Raw genomic sequence first — 17800 nt, 5'->3', positions numbered from 1 at the left:
ATAGAACCCCCTGCTGGTTTAAAGGTTCTTTACCCCAATTGTCTGGCCATAACAATTTGGCTTATCTTAGTTACTCAAGTCTAAATGCAACATTCAACATGTTAACTACGAGTAACTACCATCAGGTTAACATAATCCTTGACCATCACATGCAAAGTTGTATGGACACATGCATTGTCATGCACATTTTCGTGTGGATTGTCCTTATGTTTTGCCTCATCAGTATATATTATCATACCAGTCAATGATACTACTAGATAGTTATAAGTATGGTTCTCTCCTAAAGCATATACACATCTGTAAAGAATATGTGTGGAAATACTAATTTAAGATATAAAGAAACAGGGTCTATCACATTTGATAAACACAGGGTGATAAAGTGATATTATAGTAACATCATATGACAATATGTCATATGGAACCAGTGTTGCAGAGTTTAAGGTTTTCATGCTCGTGTCTGTACCCGAGAGATTAATGGTTCATTTAGGACAGAATGACATCATTAAAGGATTGTGATTATACAGGCTGATCCTTCTGAATCCCAGCATTGATTTCTTTGTCACTAATCAACTCTTTAGGCGAATCCGTACCGCAGGTAAAACAATAAAAAAAAAAAAAAAAAAAAAATAATAATAATAATAGTAATAATATCTTTTGTTTTTATGATTAATAAACTTATTATTATTATATTATTATGTTTGTTTTGTGCAAAGAAAAAGCAACAAAGTGATTTTATTAATTGTAGTTAATTTTCATTACTCAGTCTACTGTATATGTCAATGACTAAATGCAAAATGTATGTGAAATACCGTCTCTGTGATTTATCCACTGATTACAGCATCCTGTTTCTTACTAGTGTGAAACTTAAACAAGCACAGTAAAGTTACATGTTTTACTCTGGCTCGTAAACTGATTTCACACATGCCCAGTACACCAAACTCCAGAGTGCAGGAGTAAAATTACTAAACTAAATTAAACTAAGTTTTAAATTACCAAACTAAATACACCATAAACCTTGTATCTGGACAGTTGTGTCAGACGATTGTGATTTCATATCCCAGCTCTGCCAAGCGGCCAGGTCATAGGCCCCAAGCAAGTCCCTGTACATGACATTAGGCTGAATGTAGTTTGCTTTGAACAAAAGTGTCTGCCGAATTTACGAATGAATGAATGAATAAATGAATGATTATTCTCGTGTGTGTGTGTGTGTGTGTATGAGAGATAAATCTTTAACACAATTATTTAAAAGGCTCCTAGCCATTGTTAACAGCCAGCCAAATACGGACATGTGGACCAAAATAAAGATGCTCTTGCACTGTCTTTCACCCTGTGCGTGTCTGTCTAGGTCTCTCTCGCCTCAGGCACCACATCAAACTGTCACTCTAGGTCGAGGTGAGACGTGATGGTTGGTTTGGGGGCATACATTATCAGACTTCTTTGAAATTTAGGGGTCACTTTTAGAGTGGTAAGTGGGGCTTGCATTTCTAATCAGACCCTAAACTGTGAGCATAATGGGATGTTTTCGCCACAAGCCAATGATTGTTACACGAAAAAAAAAAAATCCCTTTGTCCTGCACTCCTGTGTCCTAGTTCACTTCAGTACACTCATTTATGCCTCCTACCATCACATTCTTTTTCTCCTCAAACATTCACCCCCTTATCAACCGTGGCCCATCATGCACAGCTTCAGCAGCCATGGAAAAGTGCCTGCTCTAAATGTAAAATACACAGGCGGAAATGAAAGAGGGCTGGGTAGTAGGGAAAGCTGTAATTCATACAGAAAACAAACAATGTTTCATCATGTCTGGAAGGTGAGTCGTTTGCCTCCCTTTAATTTGTGCCCTATTTTGTTGCCAGTTAAATTTTGAATTAGCTTTGTCCTCACCTCTTTTTGAAATGCCTACTATGCCCACAATATCACTGTGTCCCATTTCTTTATAAAATCACTAAATTTGTCTTTTTTTTTTTAAATAACACATTTCTGTATTACTTTTTTTAAAAGTCAAATTTGTCCCCACTATGCCCTGAAATGTGTTAGTTTTCTAGGCATGAGTTGGAAAAAGGGCCCAAAAGTGGCAACCTGGCAGTGGTGGGGTTTGACCAGCTACCTTCTGCTTACTAGTCCAGTACCTTAAGCACTAGGCAACTTACTTGTGTGCACGTTATTAATCACACTTTTAATTCACTGTACTTAGGTGAGGATTCTCTGTCAGAAACAACATTTATTAAGCTGTATTGATCATTTCCAACATTTTAACTTTTCTCTAATTTCCTCTGCTTTTCACACCCTTTCTGCTTTACTGTTCACCTACTCTAACTTTCTCTTCAAATTTTCAAATCTTTGTCCCCAAACAGTTTTGCACTTAATCATCACCCTCCATCATTTCATCCTCTTCTCTCTCATTCTATTTCCTTTTCTCTTGCTTCATTAATTAAGCTCTATGCTGTGGCTCAATCAGTGTGTACATGAGCTGAGTGCTAAGAAAGCATCAGAGCAAGTTCAGCCAGGCGTTCAGATCAGCTCCAACAGCAGCAATGGAGCAACTCAAACAGAATCCATGTGTCTGCTTTTCATAGAATAATCAGTACCGAGTAATGCAACGAGAACTAAACATTGCTCACACATGCACTCACTGTCCATGTTATCAGCTCCACTTATTATATAGAAGCACTTTGTAGTTCCACAATTACTGACTGTTGTCCATCTGTTTCTCTGCATGCTTTGTTTGCCCCCTTTCATGCTGTTCCTCAATGGTCAGGACTCTCCCAGGACCCCCACAGAGCAGGTATTATTTGGGTGGTGGATCATTCTCAGCACTGCAGTGACACTGACATGGTGGTGGTGTGTCACTGTCACTGCTGGACTGAGAATAGTTCACCAACCAAAAATATCCAACCAACAGCGCCCCATGGGCAGCGTCCTGTGACCACTGATGGTCTGGAAGATGACCCAACTCAAACAGCAGCAACAGATGAGCGATCGTCTCTGACTTTACATCTACAAGGTGGACCAACTAGCTAGGGGTGTCTAATAGAGTGGACAGTGGGTGAACACGGTATTTAAAAACTCCAGCAGCGCTACTGTGTCTGATCCACTCATACCAGCACAACACACACTAACACACCACCACCATGTCATTGTCACTGCAGTGCTGAGAATGATCCACCACCTAAATAATACCTGCTCTGTAGTGGTTCTGTGGGGGTCCTGAAGAACAAGGTGAAAGCAGGCTAAAAATGTATGCAAAGAAACAGATGGACTAGTCAGTAATTGTAGAACTACAAAGTGCTTCTATATGGTAAGTGGAGCTGATAAAATGAACAGTGAGTGTAGAAACAAGGAGGTGGTCATAATGTTATGCCTCATAACAGTGTATATATATGCCCAAAAATAGTGGGAGGGTGGTTTAGGCACATGCTACACCCCCCCACCCCTCTGTTTGGTACTGTCACTTGCCTCTAATGAAGAGAGATGATGTGAAGGAAGTTGGGGCTAAACCACCCACCACTGCCTAGGGGGAAAGACTAACAACCTTTCATCCAGAAGCAAACAGGCCCTTACACTCATTTCCCCAACACACGTGCATGTGCACACACACACTTTTTTTTTTAAATGACTGACACTAGGTGTGTGAGTGTGTGTATGTACACAAGGTTTTGATTGTGCTTTCATAATTAGCATTTGCGTTTGCTCCACAGGAGACAAACGAGAAGCAAAACAGAAATTAGCGGTCGTAATAAGCGACCTCTCCGAGTTCCTGAAACATGATCTAGAAACACTTGTCATCTTTATTGCTGGTCTGAGCGCTGTGCTGCTCCGCTAACTAATCCGATTACTCTAATCCTCCACAATGCAACATAGTGCACTGATAAGAGCACTGCTAATTCATTCCACATTCAAACAGGCACAAATCAAAATAATTAACAGTGGCCTGGGTTTAATTAGCTTGGCACGGGCTCTGTTGAACACGCCCTTTAACGAGAGACAGGACACCTAAGATAATGTCAGTTCCACAGTTTCCTGAACTCAATCGTCTGCTTCTGAAAGTGTTCACTGTTTTGCTTTCCCGTTACAAGATGTCTTTCTTCCAGTGGCCATTTGTTTATATAAAAAAAGTCATGAGGACAACATAGTGGGTGCAACACACCAACAAGGGTCTTAAGAACATGGGTGTTTATTCTCACCTTCAGTCAGTATGCATGAGAGGTCTTTATATTAACCCTGTATCCGTCTGGTTTGCCTCCAGGTACTCCAGTGTGCCTTTTAAAATCTAGCATCAAATACATTGGTTGTTCTTAATTGGCCCTATTTATTTATTTATATTTTTATTAGGATTTCAACATCATGTTTTACACACTTTGGTTACATTTATGACAGGACAGTTTTGTATCTCCAATTCACTTGCAAGTCTTTGGACTGTGGGAGGAAACCAGAGCTCCCGGAGGAAACTCACACAGACACGGGGAGAACATGCAAACTCCACACAGAAAGGACCCAGATCTCTCCACCTGGGAATCAACCCCAGGACCCTCTTGCTGTGAGTCAACAGTGCTACCCACTGAGCCACCCCCAAATTGGCCCTAAGGTTATGTGAAGATGTTGTGTGAGTGTGTGTAGCTGTGACTGATTAATATTCTGTTCAGGGTGTTTCTTCTTGTGCAAGAAGGTTTTTCCATCATAGCACAGGACCTTAACTTTACTGTGCTCCTGTGGTCATTCAAAAATGGTTATGTGCATGAACAGCATACTACCATGAACAACAAACCACGTCAGTAATCATAAATAGTCATTCACATGTGATAGCTTCATGCTGCTGGATGACTCAAAATGAAAATCTGTCAGATAACAAAAAAAGGTTAGAGCCTTGACCTGTTTCTGCTGAAAATCACTTATAATTCTCCAGATACATAATAGATAAGCCGAGGAGCATATAAACAATGCTGGTCATGTAGCAGCAGCAGATAACTCTGGCCTAACAGTGTTTTCAGGTGTATGTTTGCTACCTTGGCCCTGCCTGTGCTGTGGGATGAATAATACATTGTCTCTCATTAAAAACCATCCCTGTCCAAACTGCCTTGAGCTACCTCAGTGTTATGACCACAGGTTAGCATCTCCATGGTTTACACTTCTTCCAAACAGGCTTTTGATAACTTTCACAAAAACAGAAGATCCTATACTTGGTGGACACCTCTGCACTTAATGGACAATACAAACTGTAAATAAAGGTAGGTGTCAAGATAGTAACGTATGGTGCAGATATATGGTCCATGGCTGTGTTCCAAACGTCACAATGTGTTTAAAAGTACCCTTAGTACTAAGTTTAAAAGTTTTAATCATATCCATTGCTAACAGCTCTATAAAATTAATGTGCACCCGACCTTTTGGGAAATGCCTTTTTTGTTTAAACATAACTGTGCTCCTGTAAGCAAAGCCAGTTCCATTAAGTAGATTAGGTTAGTATGAGGGAACTACAGTGACCTGCACAGTGCCCTAACCTGAACCCCACTGAACACTTGACTCCTTTGGGATAAACTGGACTGTTGAGCATCAGGGTGTAATCTAAAAAATGGCCTTTTAACTAAATAGGTAAAAATTTTAAAAGACTTTTGTAGACAGCTTCCCAACAGAGTGGAGGCTGTTAAGGTTGGATGTCCAACAAACTCATGGTTAAGTGTCCACATACTTTTGGGCAAATTAATACAGAGATTATGTAGTATTTCAGACTTTAAGTCACTTTTTAAGTTGCTTTTTGGCCAGTGCTCCCAAGATTTAATTCTGTGATTCGGTGTCACCCTGGGAAAGGAAACATTTAATTAAACAGCCGATATAATGTGCACTAAAAACCGTATGCTGCTAAACTATTCCAAAGCATTTTTGATGCATGAACCAGGCTTAAGAGTTTTCTAAAATCAGTGCACCACACCACAACCAAATAACCAACTAAAATACTGCTTTCAGTTTTAGTTTAAGGCTGATTCATCATCATTTAATCATACCTGAACATGTCTCCCAGGCCTTTGAGCATGCCTTTCTTGGGTTTGTTCTTGTCCTTCTTCTCCTTTTCATCTTTCTCCTTCTTGCGCTCTCTTCCACCATTCACCTGGTCTTCCCGGTAGGTTGCTCCACCTGCTGGCATGTCGTTGGCTGTTGAGACGGAGCTTCCCTCCGTGTCTTCCTCCACTAAAAAGTAAATAGATAAATAAATAAAATAATTAATTAATTAATTAATTAATGCATGGATAAATTTTTATTATTGTTTATACCAGAAACATGACATCGGCATGTCAAAAATATATATTGACATCAGCACTCTGGATTTTTGCCAATATCCTATACTAACTTCCCAGCAGTTGGGTCAAGACTATATGGATTCCAATTTATGTAAAATTTCCCAAATAGACAAATTGTCCTTATACATGCTGCAGTATTTACATGTAGAATATGCACTGTTAACATTTTACAGGGAAGAAAAAATGGAAAGAAATGAAAGGAAAGTAGCAAGATAACAATACTATAACAATAATTTTGTTCTGACTTTCCATGTGCTTAGATAGTTAAATGTGATCAGCCCCTGTATCAGTACCTATAGAACTTAGAATATGACATCAAACATCATATTACTTATAAATAAAATAGAAACAAGCAGACTGATTATTCCATTCTGAATAACCTGCTGCACTGAATATATTGTAATAATAGGTATAGTTCAAATCAGTTCTGAATGAGTAAATGAGGAGAAGAATAGGTGTGGCTATTAATTCTGCAGTATGGCTGTTAACTAGGCATGTGTGATTAACAGATTATGAATACTCAACACCTGTCTGAAAGCAAGAAAGAAAGAAAAAAAACCACTATGAAATGGACAGTAAGCAGAATTCTAACAGTGTATATGACTTTTTAATGCTGTACTCTAAAGCTCGCCATATAATAAACACAAAATTTGCTAATATCAGTTTTATCACTTCTTTCCTTTCTTCATCCCATGTGAACCAGCTTATCTGGCTCTGAAGTGCAAAGGCGGTGTAGCTGCACGGATGAGCTGCATCTGGCAATTAAAACTGGGATGCGAGATTAGAGAAGCGTGCTAATTTCTGCAGCGCATAATGATGCCGTCTCGGATAACACACAAGAGATGGTAATCGCCCAGGCCTCCTAGGGGGCTGGATGAGAGTCTGTGTGTAGGCAAGCACTCAGCTTGGCATTATCAAACATCCACAAAAAAAAATCAATCTGGTCCTGACTAAGGCAAAAGAAGAAGTGAGAGAAAATGATTAGTGCTATATAATGGACCCTTCATTTAACAAACACTGCTTATTAGTACAACAAAAAGACCAGCGACGACAAAGCAGATTCAACAACAGATCAATAGTCTTTCAATCAAAACATCCTAGTTAGGCTGTTATACTGAGTTTGTTATTTGCATCCAACACAAAAAGCCACGAATTTGGTTAATTAAACTGATTCCAGCTGTACAAAAGAATAATTAATGTTTTGCCACCTCAATCAAATGCCACACTTAATCTCATCCTTTTGAAATAGCGAGGTGTTCATTTCCTTCAAATTTAAATGGATGAGTATGAATTAAAATCTGGTTAACAACCAACTCTGAAATTTGGTATTTCCAGAAACGATAACAAAACAGCCCAGCACAGCTGCTTTTGCTCAGCAGGGTATCTGCGGCTGACACATTTTTCCCCAGATGACTGGGGATTTTATGTAAATAAAAGTCAGCTTAAAGAAAAAAAATGCCTGCGCTTATCAGTCAAGTCTGACTATTAACCTGAGGGACAGACACCAGCAGGTTGCTTTTATCTAAATTGAAAACTGTATTTGACTTATTTGAATATCACTAAGAGAGAAATGCAATATACCCTTGTGGCAAAATCTACTGCCCCCATTTCTCTTTGGGATAGATAAGCCAGTATTTAGTGGCATGCAGACACAGTGAACCAGAACAAAGCAGCTCATTTTGAAAATATCTTTAGCTAGCTAAATTGAATCTTTTAATAGAAAACAAGGCGGCTGCAAAGGTGAGGTGCTGTTATTACCTGGCCAGGGTTGTCTGACAGCCCTGTTGCCACCAAAATATAGCTGTGGGTAATAAAATACCAAATCAGGAAGGGGTTTGTCAGTGAAACCAAATACCAGGTTAAGGAATATCAATATTCTGGACAATTATTTTGTCCAGTTAGGAAGCAAAAATTTCACCTGCTTTGGTGCAAATAAAATGTGCACTGGAGAGGCAGCAGGAAGACAACTACCAAAAAATGAAAAGGCTCTGCAGGTAATGGCAACAGAAAATTGCTCTCCTTTTTATCCATCCTGACTGATTCTTCTTTAGTTTTGTGTTCTGCAAGTGTGTTTGTCTTTAGTGGTAGCATGAGGCTGTACCTGCAGCCCATTGAGGCTACACAGGTAGTCCAGTTCCTCCAGGATGTCACATCCATACGTGCCATCTCAAGATTTGCTGTTACTCCCAGGACAGTCTCAAGAGCTTGGATGCAATACCAATTAATTGATAAACAAATTTTACATCAGCTGCATTAAATACTGGAAAGGAGGGATGCTAAGCAGGGACAGTGTATTAGACTGCCATGGAAAAAAAAAAAAATAAATAAATAAAAAATCTGTGTCATGGCGCTCAGGTGGCACAGTGGTAAAAACAAGCTAGCACACCAGAGCTGACATTTCGAACTTGTCACTTCGAAACTCAGCTCTGCCATGTAGTTGGGCGGTTACATGAACGACGATTGGCTTGTTGTTCATACAGGGTGGGAGCCGGATAGGGACCTCATAACTGACGCAATTACGACCTCTGCTGGCTGATTGAGTGGAGGAATAATGCTGATCAGTGTGTGGCTCTCCGTACACAAAGCTGATCCGTATATGAACTCGTCTCGTGCAGGTGAAAAGATGTGCTAATGCACACATGTTGGGGGGGGGGGGTGTTGGGTCAGTCTCGCTCTCCTCAATCAGGGCAGTGATTGACATCAGTAGAGAAGAAGCATAATGCAATCGGGTAATTGGATACTCTAAAAGTCAGGAGAAAAGGGGGAAAGAAATCTGTGTCATTTTAAGAAGGTTCACAATTAAGGTATGGGGGCCAGGAACTTAGTAAAAAAAACAGATATTAGGCTAGAGTTTTAATAAAACAGGGACTAAATATCATCAGCATTTATGCCCATGGGTAATACATCCATAAATAGTATAAATAGAGTTGGACACTGTGGTCAAATGCTCACACTGAATGAATATGATGCCTGTGCTTTAGTACAATATGTCAGAAAGCTGCTGAAGCACATGAAAAAACACAAAGTACATCTATAAGAGGTTCTGAATCGCTGGAAGACAAAGCACAATCCACTTTCATCAAAACACCACACATCAAAATTATTTTGAAAGAAATGTGTTTCCTGCCTTAAGTAAGGTTTCAGAGACTAGATGAATCTATGCCAAGGTGAACTAAATCAGCTCTGGTTGCTAAGCATAATATTATAAAACTGTATGTTGGTTTTTCTTTTCATTCATCTCTGAGTGCAAATGAATAAATGTTCTGTCAGTATATGGTGGGGGACACCAAAAATAAGACTTGTGGTAATTGTGGCCTCCAATTGTAAGCTATAATTTAATATAATAAAACAAAATCAAGAACAAATACAGCTGCAACAGCTTGAAGAAAGAAAAAAAACTGCTGCTTCATTTACTAAGTACTGCAAGGAGAGATGAAGGACAAACTGTTTTACCAGTACACAGGACAAAGGCTTCCCTACTGCTCTATGCCTGAAAGCATTACAATGAGGACAGGAATAAGACAGCCCCAGTGGAGAATAACCTGTTATCAAGGATGTCTGGGAGCCAATTGGACATGGCTGACATGAATCGGAATATGCAAGCAAGTAATATGCAAATTCTGATTGGTCGTGGACTACTGTTCAGATCAGCTCATTCTGCCTGTAAGGGGAAGCCTGACCTAGATACATCGAGGAGAAAAGGCTTCATGAAGTGGGCAATATGGCAAAAATATCTAATATCACCATACAGTGGAGGCAATTTTCTTTTTTCATGATATACAGCATGTACAGTATAACAATAGGAACCAAAATGTGTATCGTGTGCTTGGTGTTAAACTTTAAATATGTTGAGGTAAGATCAATTTCTTTCTGTATGTGAGGAGAAAGAAAGCAGATTTGATTATATTTTCAGAAAGCTCACATCACTCACTAACAAAGCTCACTAACAGCTTTATCCAGAACAGGAATACGATTTGGTCAAGTTTTATTAGCAACTGCAAATTATGATTCAGTATCAGAGCCTTAATGCTTAGCTAAAAATGAGATTCAGAGATTCATTTTCTTTCCTTTAACACATTTGAATTTTTTGTAATGTAGGCCAGCTTGTTACTGTTAGAATCAATAGGTTTATACACTGCCTGGCCAAAAAAAAGGTCACACACTCTAATATTTGGTTAAACCACCTTTAGCTTTGATTACGGCACGCATTCGCTGTGGCATCGTTTCCACAAGCTTCTGCAATGTCACAACATTTATTTCTGTCCAGAGTTGCATTAATTTTTCCCCAAGATCTTGTATTGATGATGGGAGATTCGGAGCACTGCACAAAGTCTTCTCCAGCACATCCCAAAGATTCTCAATGGGGTTCAGGTCTGGACTCTGTGGTGGCCAATCCATGTGTGAAAATGATGTCTCATGCTCCCTGAACCACTCTTTCACAATTTGAGCCCGATGAATCCTGGCATTGTCATCTTGGAATATGCCCGTGCCATCAGGGAAGAAAAAATCCATTGATAGAATAACCTGGTCGTTCAGTATATTCAGGTAGTCAGCTGACCTCATTCTTTGGGCACATAACATTGCTGAACCTAGACCTGACCAACTGCAGCAACCCCAGATCATAGCACTGCCCCCACAGGCTTGTACGATAGGCACTAGGCATGATGGGTGCATCACTTCAGCCACCTCTCTTCTTACCCTGATGCGCCCATCACTCTGGAACAGGGTAAATATGGACTCATGAGACCACATGACCTTCTTCCATTGCTCCAGAGTCCAATCTTTATGCTCCCTAGCAAATTGAAGCCGTTTTTGCCTGTTAGCCTCACTGACAAGTGGTTTTCTTAAGGCTACACAGCTGTTTAGTCCAAATCCCTTGAGTTCCCTTCACAGTGTGCGTGTGGAAATGCTCTTACTGTCACTATTAAACATCTCCCTGAGTTCTACTGTAGTTTTTCTACTATTTGATTTCACCAAACGTTTAAGTGACCACCGATCACGATCATTAAAGATTATTTTCCGACCACATTCCTTCCTCAAAGATGATGTTTTCCCACTGTCCTTCCACTTTTTAATAATGCGTTGGACAGTTCTTAACCCGATTTTAGTAGTTTCAGCAATCTCCTTAGATGTTTTCTCTGTTTGATGCATGCCAATAATTTGACCCTTCTGAAACAGATTAACATATTTTCCACGACCACAGGATGTGTCTTTCAACATGGTTGTTTAACAAATGAGAAGCTACTCACTGCATCAGTTAGGGTTAAATAACTTGTTGCCAGCTGAAACATAATCTCCCATGCAGTAATTATCCAATAAGAGGCTCTTACCTATTTGCTTAGTTAAATCCAGGTGGTGACCTTATTTTTGGCCAGGCAGTGTATTACAGTTGTTTTAGTAGGGGCGCCCAGGTGTTACGACTCCCCGAGATTGAATCTCAGTTCTGCTACTGCTACAAAGTTGGCCACTAGTCTGCTGGGTGGGAAAAGACCGGACTAAAAAAGGGATGGGGTCTTCGACACTGTGTAAGGACCCTGGTTAGTAGCCTGAGGCACCTGTATGGAAGTGGAGAAACGCGGAGATCAGGGCATGACTCTCCGAGACTGGCTTTATGCACAGATTTACCAAAGTATGGGCAAAAAAAGGGGGTTGGTGGACTGTGTATGCATCGGAGGGAGCGTGTGTCAGGCAAATATACCCTTCTTAAATGCAACTGGGGTCTCTAGCAGAGGTAGACAAATAGTGAGCAAAAGAGAGAAATGAATAAATAAGGTAGTAAAACGAAAAAAAAAAAACATTTTTAGTAAATTGAGTTTGATACAAAGTATCCTGATATTAATATACGTTTTTGTTCATTATATTGTCAAGCTCTATGCTCTACATCTACATTATAATATTTTAAGGGTTAGAACCATTATCTATAGTAACACTGAATAAAGGTATGGAATCGTTATAAAGTGATCAGGAAAGAAAACAGAGAACTATATTTACATGTTTCCATGCCTTCATCCTCTTCCTCATCTGCCACCATGCTCATGCCAGGTCTGTCGTAAGATTTGTCTATGGCTGCGCGAAAGCTCTCATTGCAGCCCCGGCCGCCGCGAATGATCCTGGGGCGGGGTCGGTGGAAGGGCACGTCCCCATTGAGTGTCACTTCAGCCACGGCTGTCTGAAGACTCTCCAATGAGCTAGACTTTTTTAGGCCCAGGTTAGGCCCAACATCCTGTGTGTGATTTCCTAAAGGGCAAGAAAGATAGAAATGAATAAAGAGCTCCAAATACAGTTTAAACAACTAGGTGAGAGGAGTTTATGGTAGAACATCAACTGCCTTACAAAGCATCTAACATACTACGTTTACTCTGTATTCAAAAACTTCCCTTATTGGGCTTTGGAAATACAAACCACATTTCCAAATTTGGGGCATTTTATAAAATGCAGTAAAAAGAAGAACCTTCTTAAAGAAATGTCTTTAATCTAAAGAAAGAAAAAGACTGATCACCATTTGACCTTTGAGCCCTCAGATGACACTGCATGAGATTCATGCTGTAATAAATATAGCAACATGGGCCATGTATTTTATTTATTTTATTTTATTATGTTTTATTGGGATTTAAATGTCATGTTTTACACACTTTGGTTACATGCATTACAGAACAGGTAGTTAGTTACTGGTTACACAAGATTAATCAGTTTACAAGTTTAATGTCAAACACAGTCATGGGCAATTTTGTATCTTCAATTCACACCTTTGGACTGTGGGAGGAAATCGGAGCTCCTGGACGAAACCCACGCAGACACAGGGAGAACATGCAAATTCCACACAGAAAAGACCTGGGCTTCTCCACCTGGGAATTAAACCCAGAACCTTCTTGCTGTGAAGCAACAGTGCTACCCACTGAGCCACCGTGCTGCCTTAGGAAATCAGTACAGATGTGGAATAAACATGGGGAACGTCAGACAGACAGTGACTGGAGGTGAGATTCATACCCAGACTGAGAAGTACCTGTAAAAGGAGGAATTTTCCTGTGTTTCTGTGATGTACGAACAGGGCTTAAGTAAGGTAAAGAAAGTGGAAGGACATAAATCTTTACAGTTTTAGGCAATGATTTATGGCACAAGCATAAGGCCCATTAACTCCGATGGGAGGCTCAGGGGTACAGAGATCAAAAAAATAAGGACAGCAACAGGATTAAACACACAAATTTAATAAGATTGCTGCTCATCTCATAGCCACCACCAATAGTTAGTCCTTCACATGAATATTATTTTTATGCTTTTAATTAAACTTAGGATTGGGGGTATGAATGAGTGCTGGGCCCTTTAAACCCTGAGAAAAAACACAACCCCATCTTAAAGCAACTTACAGCAAAGCCAAAGCATTAATCCTGCCCACTGAACTGGCTGAATAGAAAGTAGAAAAAAAAAAAAGAATCAAGGCTACTTGGCTGGTTGGATCTACAATAGGTGTGTTTTTCGAGGAGAAGGAGCAGGTGGGTACAAATAACACATTTGCCAAACACCCATTCCCTGAACCATCTGCGTGACTGGGATAAGATAAATTGTTTAAGCTGGCACAATAACACACACAAGCATACACAAATACACACAAGCAGAAAGACAAAAGATTCACCAGCATGAAAAGCTCAAGAAAGAGCAAGAATCATGCATCGCTACTGGTGCATTTAACTTCATCTCATTGATATGTACAGCATAATGGCTCTCCATTATGCGCACAAATATAATTAACATGCAAATGATATATAAATATATAAATATACATGGAGGGATGACAAAAAGCTTCTTTTCAAAGGAGCGCAGCCAGGCCTATTCTTTCTGTTTGTTGACAGAACTGATAGAACTGCCATTCCTCCCATGAAGCATGCTAGGTCAAACAAGAACTTTTGATGTAGAAAATTCCACACAGACTTGTTTAAAGACAACACTGGTTCTTCTAAAACAGGCAGAGTTAGTCTTATTTTAGTGGCTGCTGATCACTGTTTTTGTTATGTCAAAGTAAACTGTGGACATCTTATAAATGGCAGCTTAAAAATGATGATTCAGTCATGCAAAAATAGTCTGTAGAACTTGTTGATTTCCCATATTTGAGAAACTGTTGATGGGCTATGTAAAGGACTAAGCTAAAAATTTATTTCAATTTTTGGTGTTGGTGACTTACATTTATACAAATACATTATGGTAGGGAAATAAATAAATTACACTAATATTTTTAAATAAATGTTTAAGACAAACAAGACAAGGTTCAGACTGGGTAACAATTCACTTTTCACATTTACATTTTCAGCATTTAGCAGACGCTCTTATCCAGAGCGACTTACAGAAGTGCTTCCATAGTGAACATTTCATTCCTTAAGTTTAGATAGACAACAGTCGAAGAACACAGCTTTGCTAAAACCTGTTAGAACCAAAGTGCAAAGTACAAATCAGCCTAAGTGTTTAGTGAAAAGGTGGGTTTTTAATCGTTTTTTAAAGACAGCAAGAGACTCAGCTGTTCGGACAGACAGAGGAAGTTCGTTCCACCACTTGGGTGCTAGAACAGAGAACAGCCTTGATGCTTGTCTTCCTTTAGTCCTGGATGGAGGCTCAAGTCGAGCTAGACTACAGGCTCGGAGGTTGCGTGGTACAGAGCGGGGTTTGATTAGACCCCGAAGGTAGCATGGGGCTGGTCCATTTTTGGCTTTGTAGGCGAGTGTCAGTGTTTTAAACTGAATGCGTGCAGCTACAGGAAGCCAGTGAAGAGAACGCAGCAGTGGGGTGATGTGGCAGTGTTTAGGTTGGTTAAAGACCAGACGGGCAGCTGCATTTTGAATGAGCTGTAAGGGTTTAATAGTGGCCATGGGAGCTCCTGCCAGGAGGGAGTTGCAGTAGTCCAACCGAGAGATTACAAGTGATTGGACCAGAATCTGGGTAGCTTCTCTGGAGAGAAATGGCCGAATCTTCCTGATGTTGTACAGGAGGAACCGGCACGATCTCGTCATGTTGGCTAAATAAGGAGAGAAGGTCAGCTGGTTATCCAGGACAACACCAAGACTTCTTACCTTATCAGATGGTCTAATCTGGAAGTCATCCACCACAACAATGACCCAAATGATACAGCCAATCTAACATTGGGATGGTTTTGAGTGAAGTCTTTGAATGTGTTTCAGCTGACAAGTCAAGTACCAAAAGTAAACCCCATTTAAACATCTGTGGAAAGACGCTCGCCATCCAAATCTGACAGAACTTGAGAGAATCTGCCATGAAGACTGGGATAAACTGCCCAAAGATTCTTGAGATGTATTCAAGAAAACTATTAGCTGTAATTTTTGCAATAGTGTTTCTACAAAGTATTGAATAAAGGGTGTAAACGTTGTGAATAAGACAATAATTAAAACAGTAGGTGGGATATATTAAGCAGCAAGTGAACATTTTATCCTCAAAGTTGATGTGTTAGAAGCAGGAAAAATGGGCAAGCATAAGGATTTGAGCGAGTTTGACAGGGGCCAAATTGTGATGGCTAAACGACTGGGTCAGAGCATCTCCAAAATTGCAGCACTTCTGGGGTGTTCCCGGTCTGCAGTGGTCAGTATCTATCAAAAGTGGTCCAAGAAAAGAACGTGGTAAACCGGCGACAGGGTCATGGATGGCCAAGGCTAATTGGTGCACGTGGGGGGTGAAGGCTGGCCCGTGTGGTCCGATCCAACAGACGAGCTACTGTAGCTCAGATTGCTGAAGAAGTTAATGCTGGTTCTGATAGAAAGGTGTCAGAATACACAGTGCATCACAGTTTGTTGCGTATGGGGCTGCATAGCCGCAGACCAGTCAGTTAGTAAGGTGGTCATAATGTTATATCGGTGTAGAAAAATAATTATATCAATTCAAAACCAAATCCACAAAAACAGTGTGCTAAAAATCAAGGGATCTAAATACATTCTGAACACACTGTATACAATATTAGTTTATTTGTAGCTTATTTGTACATCACTAGTAGCTTTTTAATGTTTGTGTATCAGCATAACTTGTTTGGGTTTAGATAATCTATTTGTGTTTTGATATAATATTTAAATCATCCCAACCAATAAAACATGTCTAAATTTTTATTATTATTAAGTATTATTTTCACATAATACGCATATGCTCTAATACTGATGATGATCCAACCTCAGATTATTGTTGTTTTACTGATTGTTTTGTTTATTTTCTTTACATCAGCATTTAGAAAAGGCTTTTAGTGTTTTCTTAGCTTACCCAGCAACGGCTAGCTTACATACTGCACTGACTTTAGTCTTCTTGTTTTCAGAGACCTCCTGCAGAAGCAATTTGGTATGTTTGCACAGAACCAACAAACATATGGCAGCACTCTGTGTAAATATAAATGGTGTTCAATTCCTCTCTGTCTCAAGACCATTCGTTGCCTTCCGTTGCAGCAAAGGCCTTGGCCCATTTCAGAGAGCTAAATGGAGCATATTCAGTGGCTGGTGAGCTCGGGCTGACAACGGAAATAACTAAAAGCAAAATAAAGATCAGCCTGAAAAAATAAACTACCAATCACCATGAGAAAACAAGTGGAAATCTATTACCACAACTCTGCTCAAAAAGCACTCCAGTTTCATTTTAACACAAGAGCTAGAAGAGTAGAATGAGTGAAGGTGATACATACTGAACCGCTTAATATAGGGTGGTTAAACAGTGGGGGAAACTGTCCAGGAAATAGCTCAATCCACATTAGAACTGCTACTTTTACCATTCCTTAACAAATAGTAACAACTTGAGCACCCACTAATCTGTTTTTGATACTTTAACCAAGCAAACCAGCCATCAAGTTGGAACCAAAGAGATGGAACCAAAGCCTTCTTTCGGGCCAGTCCTATCAAAGTCAGTCCCAATACAAGCAGTTCCTCACTCATTGTATCTTTTTAGCATACAAACAACTATGGCAAATGACAATAAATAATAATAAATAATGAGGAGGAAATATGAATGATATCAGAGGTTATTTGGATTTAGATTTTATTGGATTTTAAAAATGAAAAGCCAATGCAGTGAAAATTTTTTAAATGTATGCAACAGAAAAACCTCATTTCCTGAAGCAGTGTAGTTTCGGTTAGCATGCCGCTGATTACTGAACCAATGTTTGTCCAAAGACCTAATCTTTTTTTTTTTCTAATTTATCTAAAACAGCATCTAACTGATCTGATCCAAACAAAAATCCCCCATATGCTGACAGATTAGCAGGCTCAATCAACATACACAAAATAGCTAGAAAATAGAAAGCTTTTGAAGCTTACATGCAAGCCTGTTTGGCTGGATCACAGGAGCAGCATGCATGTCAAACACAATGGAAGGTGGTGAATAAAGCCGAGGCGGCTGCTACAGTTTGAGGAAGCACAAACGACATCTGCTTTGCTTTGAATCTTAGAATGATCATCCCGCCGAGCCCTTTCGGCATTTTGCATCATAAACGATGGCATTGTGACACATCGGAGTAAACAACATCAATGACAGAAAAGCT

At 39.7% G+C, this 17800-nt stretch overlaps 1 protein-coding gene across 1 annotated transcript in view; it reads right to left on the bottom strand.

Annotated features, from left to right (window-relative positions):
* The window catches only part of pard3aa (par-3 family cell polarity regulator alpha, a), a 537783-nt gene that overhangs the window by 136355 nt on the left and 383628 nt on the right, over positions 1-17800 (bottom strand). The window contains exons 18-19 of the mRNA XM_062991183.1: positions 12283-12528; positions 5998-6181 (exon numbers count right to left, since the gene is read on the bottom strand). Of these exons, the coding sequence (XP_062847253.1) occupies positions 5998-6181; positions 12283-12528 (430 nt within the window). The remainder of the gene's footprint in view (positions 1-5997; positions 6182-12282; positions 12529-17800) is intronic.

The sequence above is a fragment of the Trichomycterus rosablanca genome, chromosome 3 (assembly GCF_030014385.1).
Source record: "Trichomycterus rosablanca isolate fTriRos1 chromosome 3, fTriRos1.hap1, whole genome shotgun sequence".
NCBI lineage: Eukaryota > Metazoa > Chordata > Actinopteri > Siluriformes > Trichomycteridae > Trichomycterus > Trichomycterus rosablanca.
The sequence above is the reverse complement of the archived record's forward strand: the minus strand, read 5'-3'. Positions and strand labels throughout refer to the sequence as shown.